This window comes from Stenella coeruleoalba (genome assembly GCF_951394435.1).
Source record: "Stenella coeruleoalba genome assembly, chromosome: 10".
NCBI classification, from domain to species: Eukaryota; Metazoa; Chordata; class Mammalia; order Artiodactyla; family Delphinidae; genus Stenella; species Stenella coeruleoalba.
This window is the reverse complement of record NC_137156.1, coordinates 28,898,445-28,907,672: the sequence shown is the minus strand read 5'-3', so window position 1 is coordinate 28,907,672 and position 9,228 is coordinate 28,898,445. Positions and strand designations below refer to the sequence as shown.

At 36.6% G+C, this 9,228-nt stretch overlaps 1 protein-coding gene across 8 annotated transcripts in view; it reads left to right on the top strand.

The window, feature by feature from the left end:
* Positions 1-41: 41 nt before the first annotated feature.
* CENPQ (centromere protein Q) overlaps positions 42-9,228 on the top strand; it is a 184,494-nt gene continuing 175,307 nt past the window's right edge. For 7 of the 8 annotated variants that reach the window (XR_013830024.1, XR_013830025.1, XR_013830026.1 and 4 more), the window contains exons 1-6: positions 42-107; positions 4,248-4,390; positions 5,151-5,205; positions 6,495-6,615; positions 7,204-7,272; positions 7,822-7,951. Coding sequence is in view for 4 of the 8 variants with exons in the window: in XM_079933079.1 (XP_079789205.1) it covers positions 4,289-4,390; positions 5,151-5,205; positions 6,495-6,615; positions 7,204-7,272; positions 7,822-7,951 (477 nt within the window). In the remaining 4 variants the exon portion in view is untranslated. Of the gene's footprint in view, positions 480-4,247; positions 4,391-5,150; positions 5,206-6,494; positions 6,616-7,203; positions 7,273-7,821; positions 7,952-9,228 lie in introns of all 8 variants that reach the window. The other variant, XM_079933080.1, reaches the window with a different exon arrangement.

Sequence of the window (9,228 nt, the reverse complement as noted above, 5' to 3'; positions counted from 1 at the left end):
GCGTTTCCGGTTTCTACTGGTTCACTTCCGGGTCTCCGCGGCTGTGGAAGGTTTTGGCGCGAATTTCTCTGAGCGCGGCGCCTGGAAGGATTCAAGAGGCGTCTTTGGTGAGTAGTGAAAGCGCTTTCCCTGACGGTGGCTCCAGTTTGGGGATGAGTTTTGTGTCCGGCGCGTTGGTGGCAAACTCGGCGACTCGTGTTTGAGGAGCTTGAGGTGGTTTTCAAAGAGCAGGGAGATCCGAACAGGTGTGCCCTTCAGAGCCAGCGATTGAAAAAGTGGTATTTGATTCGCAAGGAGGGAGTGAAACCACTCATGGTTCCTCCCCCCTTTCCCCGAATCATTGTAATTCTTGTTCTCCCTCCTTAACCTCTCCCGCAGTGAGTCGTGGGGCGAAGTGCAGCCTTAGTGATGAGTGCCTTTGAGCCTTAAGGAAGCTGCGTCGGCAGCGTTCGCTACCCCGAGGCCTCATTTGTCAAGAGGTAAACATTGTGTATTTGCAGTTTTGCCAGACGTTGTGCCCATACAGAGGTCTAGCTTGGTGGCTTCCACGAGTTTCAGCACCCTGGCAAAGAAAACAAGACAACCTAGAATATTTCCCTGTTTCCTACAGAGTAAAAAACACATTCTTTACTGCAGTATATAGTCTGGCTGCAAACTACAGTTCCAGTCTTTTTTTCTGTCCATTCCTCCCGTACACGTCAAAGCCTCTCTGAATTTTTTCTGTCCCTGAACAGACCAGTTTCTTTTGAAGTGTCCTGCCAACGGGCTTTTTTTCTCTCAAATGCTTTACTCCCCTTCCTTCTGGCTAAATATTTCAAAATGTAATTCAAATATTACTTTTGTCTCTGAATTCTGTATGTCCCCCCCCAATACCCACACCAATTTGAGATATTCACTCATTTGTCTCGTAACATTTGTCGCATTGTGTATAATTGAATATACATAGGAATTGTTTTCATATGTCTCTAGCTACTACCACTAGCCTGTGGTTTCCTGTGGATCCAAAACAGGCCAAAGTTTACTCTTCCTTTTTGTATATGCTACAACTAGCCCAATGGTAACAGTAGATTATTTTATTTATTGAGTTCTTACTATGTCCCAAGTTCTAGGCACTTTATGTATTCTGTACAACCTTTTAGCTTTACAAAGCCTTTGATATTGATACCTCTAGCCGTGGGGAAAGTGAGCAAATTTAGTTCCCCAAGGCTATACAGCTAGTTAAATGACAGAGCTGGGATTTGGAACCTGGACAATTTGTCCTCATCCCCGGCTGGCTCTTGGCAGTGGTTCTCAACCTCGGGCAGTTTTGCACCAGCGGATATTTGATAACGTCTGGAGACAATTTTGGTTGTCACAACTTGGAGGAGTGGGAGGGGCTCCTGGCATCTAGTGGGTAGAGATCAAGAATGTAGCTAAACATCCCACAGTGCCTAGGGCAGCCCCCATAACAAAGAACTATCCCATGCAAAATGTTAATATTGCTGAGGTGGAGGAACTTTCGGCACTATGGCTAATTACCTCAAGTAGGTATCAGTGAAAACAGAGCTTTTCAGACTGTCTGTGGTAAAGGACCAATTTTTTTTTTTTAATTTTTAATCAGTCACAACTGATACTTTTGTAAAATACAATTTTTAAAAAACTGAATACTAGCCAAACCCATGAATGAGCCCTAATGTAAACCATAGACTTTGGGTGATAGGATGTGTCAATGTCGGTTCAGGGACTGTGGCAAATGCACTGCTCTGGTATGGAATGTTGATAGTAGGGAAGGGGGGGTATGCTCGAATTTTGTACTTTCTGCTGAATTTTTCTGTTAACGTAGAACCTCTCTAAAAAAGAAAGTCTTTTTTTTATGAATTATTAGAAAAATTAAACAAAAAGAAAAAACAAAGCCAGTTATTTTTTGGCCAGATCTAACATATATAAAATTGTTGTCAAATTGCCATAAAAGTTTCTAAATGAATACTTTTAATGTCTGTACTTTAAAAGACTGTAACAAACAGTTTGTAAATCAAATTTGGAGTAGCACTGAATTACATGTTACTGAATAAAGACTATCAAGAAAAACGATGAACAAAACCAAGCTATAAATAAGTGCCAAATGAAAGAGACCGTAAGAGCCCACAGACTTTTAGAGAGCGTCGAGGTGGAGTAGTTAGGAAGGCTTTCAGGTGCAGGTGGCTCATGATCTGGGAGGAGGTTGGGCACAGACAGGAGAGAGCAGCTCGGGTAGAGTATGTGCACTACTCAAAGTGTGTTCCGGAAATCCAGTCTTTCTGGAGAGGGAGATGCAGTTGAGGAGTAGTGGGAGAGAAGTATGGAAAGCTTGGCAGGTCTAGATTGTTAAGGACTATAAATGTTATGGTAAAGAGTTTGGATGTTATAAGGTAGGTATTACGGAAGGATTTTTCTTTTTTAATTAAAAAAAATTACCTATCTTGTTCCAAAATTTGGGATTGGAAACAACTTGGTAGGGTTGTTTCCACGCAGTGTCAGCTGCAGTGTATTGGCTCAGGTACATGCGCAAGGCTGGCAATCGTTGGTGTTAGTTATTCGTTGGGAGTTCAGCTGGGGCTTTTGCCTGGGTCTTTAGTTCCTCTCCGTGTTGGCCTTCCTCATAGAGTGCTAGCTGGGTTTCTAGAGCAAATATTCCAAGCAAGGGGAAGTTGCAGCTGCTAGTCTCTTCATATTTGGGCCAGGAAACTGGTACAGAATCATTTCCACCATATTCTACTGCTCAAACCGCTGCACAGTCTGTAAGATTTAAGACAAGGGGACATATACTTCATCTCTCAATAACAAGAGTGAGAAGGAATTTGCACCATTTTTAGTCTCCTAAATGGAATGAGGACTAAATCTCAGCCTCCAATTGTTCTCTCACCTGGATGCTCTTCAGTGAACAACTGTACTGTACATGGCAGTCCTTCCAGGAGAGGTCCACAAGCAAAACTCTCATATGGATTGGTTTTTAAGTAGGGGAAGTATATGGCATGGATGTCAAGTTGAGAGAATTTGACATTTCAGGAATGCAACAGAGGAAACTGGGTGTAGAACAAGGTACCACATTGTTCAAAAGCAGGGTGAAGTGTATTTTAGCTTCCACTGCTTTTTGTAACTGATCTGACATGTAGTCTCCAAGTATGGTTTGTGATCTTTCAGTTAATTCTTTCTTTCCCACTATTTTTGTCTTACGGGAAAAAGAAAAGCTTGAACTTTTCCTTTTAAAATTTGAGAGAATAGATTTATCCAGAGTACCCACTTTATTGTTTGTCTCTAAATCTGCATGTATATTTAAATTGTAGTAATGTGATAAACTCTGAATTTTTAGAAAAGGAATGGTGACTGGTTTCTCTATATATCTAACTATATATGTCTAGAAAAATATGTATATATAATGTACACTCCACACGTGTGTGTGTATGTGGGTTTGTGTTCACGTGTACTATACCAAACGTGTACGTAATTTCTTAGCTATCTGCTCTTTATGATCTAATGCAGCAGTATATATTTTATCCCTCTGTTTCTTTTAGCAGAAATGAGTTTGGTGATAAAGAACTATTAAATGGGGAAAAGGAATTATTCTAAATTTTGTCATTAACATTCTCATCCCCACTCCAGTGCCTGTTTTGTAATGTGTGAGAAGACAGAGTAATCAGTATACTTCTGTGCTTTTGTTAAAATGCACATAACCCAGTGAAAGTTAAAACTTAACTTTTTAATTCTTAATTCCTTATGAGTGAATTTACCACATTAATTTCTACAACGTAGATTCATGGTATAATCCTAAAAATTATCGTCTCCCATCTTTGACGTTAAGTTGAATGATAAATCCGTTAAGCCTAAAATAAGAAGGCCTGAATGTTATTCTTTGAGTTGACATTATCTGTGACCAGAGTAAAATAACTTAGCACTATATATTTCCATTTTCTTGGATTTAAATATAGAGATAACGTTATTGTATGGGGGAGTATAAAGAGGTGTAAAAGTGTTTTTATATAAGATTTTTTATTGCCATACAAATGGAAGAAATTTTTAGGAATGAAATTGAATTAGATATCTTTACTCTAATGAGAACCAATGTTATTTGTTTTAAAATATATTTAAATGTTTTAAAAACACACAATACTATCCCAAAACTTTCTTTATGATTTTTTTTTTTACAGGCAAATTTGGAACATTTATACGTAGTCTTTTTAACAAAATGTTTTTAATAAAACAAGTCTTTAGTGTTCTTTTTATCTTTACAGACATTTTGAAGCACTGTTATAGTTGTTCTGTTTACATCAAGATGTCTAGCAAAGCAAATCCTTCTAAGAAAAGGTCTCAACATTTAAAAAGAAATCCAAAAAGAAAAATTGATAATGAAGAAGCGGAGTTATCAGAGAAAGAGGTAATGAAATATCAAGTTTATCATTCAGGACTCTGATTAGAAGTATCTGTTCTATGTAAAGGAGTATGTGAAGACTAAAGGTCAGCTTTACTACAAATTATAGTAATTCATATTCCACATATATTGTTATATGGGAGCTGTTGCAACATGGGTTGTAAAAGTTCTCACATAAAAATTGTTTACCTCAATTTCTAAAGATATTGATCAGAGAATTCTTTAGGGAAGAAGTGCGATGGGGCATTGCTAAGGTGTTTAAATAGGAAGACTGGGAATATAGTATACAGATTCTATGGCATTCATATGTTAAAAGACAAGAGAATCTGTCAATTGGTGGAGGAGATTTTTATTAACATAGAGAAAAATTAGTTTCGGAGGAATTAGCTTCTTCCTACCATAAAAGAAATAATCAACATTTTTTTCTCTATTTACCCTGTATTAGACAATGCCTATATTTGTTTTTCAGGAAAAGTATATAACACTATTTCACAGGCAAGATGAGTATGATTTCTTTAAAACATTCTTTGACACCATATGAAATTCTATTATACTTTATCACCATTGTTCAGGAATTGCTTTAGTATATCCTCTGCTTGTGATAAATACACATCCTTTTTCATTAGAAGTAGCAATATACTTTTTTTCTGTCTTGCCAGAAGATATATGAATTCTCTCCAACATACATGACAAATCTATTGCAATAGCAGTATCTTTTCGTCTAATGTTTAATTCTTTGTGCATGCACATGTGTTTTTCCCTCTAGGTTAGAAACACAGCGAAAAAAAATAAAAGTCATCCAAAACACCTGTCTTCTGAAGGTATTCCTTTTCTATGTCTTGTTTAACCTATCTTTCCCAAGCTATCTATATTTATGAAAAAATTCTCAGCATCTTGTTTATGAGTTCTGCATAAGCAAAAGACAGTAATAAACAGTTACATTCTTATTTTTACAAGAATAAGTAGTACTGGTTGGTCAGTTCTTTTGGTCAACTGAAATTTTACTTACCACCTGTAGCAAAATACTGTGTAGGGCTCTAAGTTGAAAGGAGCAAGAGAAATTCAAAGTGTACCCCAGTCTGAATTATTACTGATTTGTGATATACAGACACACCTACTGACTTCTCTTTGAGACAAATATGCTTCTCTTTTGCCACCACTATTTAGATTAGATTGGAACCACTAAGTTTGTCTGGAGTAAATTAGTTTGGAATAGTCATCTTTACTTAAACATCACTTCAGCATGGAAGAATTTTCTACCTCTCCTCACCCTAGACCAAGTTAGGTCCTCCGGTTTTATACTTCCATAGTGCACTGGACTTTTTCTTTTGTAATGCTTTGCATACCTGAAATGTAATGATTTAATCTCCCTTCTCTCCAAAACTAATCTTCATGTGAGCCAATAGTGTACCTCCTTTGTTTATTTTTTTATTTTTTTAAATTTTTTTTGCGGTACGCGGGCCTCTCACTGTTGTGGCCTCTCCCGTTGCGGTGCACAGGCTCTGGACGCACAGGCTCAGTGGCCATGGCTCACGGGCCTAGCCGCTCCGCGGCATGCGGGATCTTCCCGGACCGGGGCACAAACCCTTGTCTCCTGCATTGGCAGGCGGACTCTCAACCACTGCGCCACCAGGGAAGCCCCTTTGTTTATTTTTTATAAGTAGAATAATATCAACAACCTAGTAGACACTGATTATCTGTTTGTGGTTTGGTTAATCTCCTTTGTTTCAGTTGCCATCCAACATTTGGCAGAAATCATTTTCTAGTCTTCTCAATGAAGCCCTTTAATTCAGGTCATTTCTGAGAACCAGACTTTTGTGTTGAATCCTAATAGTTGTAGCTTGGTTCTTTACTTAAGATTGTCTTGAGTTTGTATCCGCAATATCACTTAATAGTATTTTAGTTAACATAACAATAGCATATTCATATTCAACACCTGGCCTGTTATGGCTATGCAATAAAAAGGAAATTAAATAGTTTATACAGCTTCATAGTATTGGTTCTGATAATTCCATTAGCTCTTTTAGATAAATTTATATTTGAATCACTTTTTAAGTAAAAACATACAAACTTCTAGAAAAACCAGAGTCTCTTCTTTCACCGGTGACAGGACAAGCAAAGCATGCTAATCTAAAACAGGTAAAGATCGCAACCCACAAGAGAAAAACCTGGCAACCTCTTTCGAAGAGTAGCAGAGAACATTTGCAAACTATGATGGAATCAGTAATAATGTGAGTATGAAATTTTTTTCCATTTCACTCTTTTTATTTCTGCTTATATGTTTCCTATAGACAGTATCCTTTTAAATGTTATTATCTACTTTATGGTGATAGGGTGTTTTTCTCTTTTGCAAGAAGATTTATTTAATGTCTCTTGATGGCCTTAGCATTCAGCAAAAATGTCTTTATTAATTTCAGAAACTTGGAATTTCATCAGTGGAATAAAATTGAAATCTTTGCTTGATCTGCTATCTACAACTTTTTCTGGTGAGGGATACTTTAGGAAGAAGTTAGCTCAAATTAACACTTTATGTGGAAGCTAACATGCCAAAAGGAATACAGAGACAGGATTCTGCCATCAGGGAGCTGAAATCTATCAGAAGAGTCAGGCCTATAAATTAATTACAACAATATAATGTGATAAAAAAAACTTAGATTATTCCTCTGCTTTAAATATATTTAACATAAAAGAAAAAGTGATTGATTCTGCCTGGCTAGTAAAAAGGGGTACTTGAAAGATATCAGAGAGAAAAAGTAAACAGATTATACTAGTTATGTTTCAAACTAATATTTATTCATTCCCTATTTTTTCTCTTCTAGAGCAATTTTGAGTAACAGTATTAGAGAAAATGAAAAAATTCAATATCATCTGAACTTCCTAAAGAAAAGGTAATACAGTTATGCAATTAAAAAATGATTGAAATATAATTGAAAGGTTAAATGATGATTTGTCAGGAATTTGCGGGGGTGACTTATTGCTAAGATTAGCCACTGTTAATAAAAGAACATTACAGGGCTTCCTTGGTGGCGCAGTGGTTAAGAATCCGCCTGCCAATGCAGGGAACACGGGTTTGAGCCCTGCTCCGGGAAGATCCCACATGCTGCGGAGCAACTAAGCCCGTGCGCCGCAACTACTGAGCCTGTGCTCTAGAGCCCACGTGCCACAACTACTGAAGCCCGCGTGCCTAGAGCCAGTGCTCCACAACAAAAGAAGCCCCTGCTCACCACAACTAGAGAAAGCTGGCGTGCAGCAATGAAGACCCAACGCAGCCAAAAATAAATAAATAAAATAAATAAATTTATTTTAAAAAAAAAGAACATTACAGCCCTTGGGAGTATGAGGGAAGAAAAAAGAGGATGACAGTATTTCAAACAAAAAAACAAAAATGATACTAATGGTACTCAAAAATAAAGTTATGTTTTTATTCTATCCGTAAGATTGCTGCAACTGTGTGAAACCCTGAAAGTCCCTCCCAAAAAGCAGCAAGATTTAACTCATGTGTCAAGTCTACTGAAAATGGAAAGGACACAGCACAGAGCTAATGAAGAGGGTCTGGCATTATTGCAGGTATGAAGTTTGAACAGGGAGTTCTTTAGAGGGGAAGGGGGAAAAGACCAAAAAGTTTTTTAAATTGTCATGATATTCTTCTAATAACAAATACTAGATCTTGGACCAGGTTTTTCATTAACTTTTATTTTTAACAAAGCAAAAACTTTGCCTGAACTTTGGGCCTCTAAAATTAAGACTATTTCTAATATATTTGTAATTAAGTAGCAGTCTTATTTTTTTCATCAGACTTTAAATATCAGATTATAGGAATTCATCACTAAATGCTGTAGCATTTCAAAACACATTATATTAGTTTTTCTGTCCTGTATCTGCTACTTTATTGGCAAGAAGAACACAATCATCATCATTACTGTTTTTTAATCATTATAGATAACATGTAATGAGGGCCTTCTATGTTCTAGTCACTGTTCAAAGCACTTTACAGTTATAGCCCTTAATGACTTAAAGAGACCTGTGCTATATTTCACATTTTACAAGTGTGCAAAAGAGACATATTGGCATTTCTAGCTGAACCTTAGAGTGCTCACAGTTATGATGCAAACCTATTAGTCCGATTTCAGGGCAAGTGATTCTTAATCATTATTCTGTAGAAGATAGTGGGAGATAATATTAGCTGTCATGATAAACTGCAGGCTTTTAATTAGTAGATACTTGAACAATTAAGAAAAGCAGCCTCGGGGGCTTATTAAATAATTATTAAAACTAAAACAGATTGGACCATATATCCATTTGCCATTTTGAAGTAGTTTGTAGATATGGTCTTTGTTAGCAACTCAACTTTGTAAAGCAGTAAGTTTGTTAACCTTTGTTAGTAAATACGAGGTGGTGGTAGTTTAAGCAAGGAATGCATCCCCAACGATTTCTAATAACTCACCATTCACAAATAGGTCATTCCAGATTTTCCATATGATTGAGAATAACAATGAAAGGATTTATTTGTGAGCAACAGCTCTACATATATTCTAAATTTATAGAGTGGTATTTTTTAGTGGTTGCCTCACTTTCTTCATTGTATGCAATTGAATTTAACTTTCATCCCAGTGTTACTACTTTGCAAGAGTATATTTTCAGTACTGACACTAGCTCCCCCAGTTAATGAACAGTTGGATAACATTAATATGAGTTATTTTTTAAATTTCAGCTTTGTCTAAGATATAATTGACAAAATTGTAAGATATTTAAAGTGTACATCATGGTTATTTGATATAACTATACATTGTGAAAGGATTTCCCCCATCTAGTTAATTTCCCTTGTCATCTCACTTTTTTTTTTG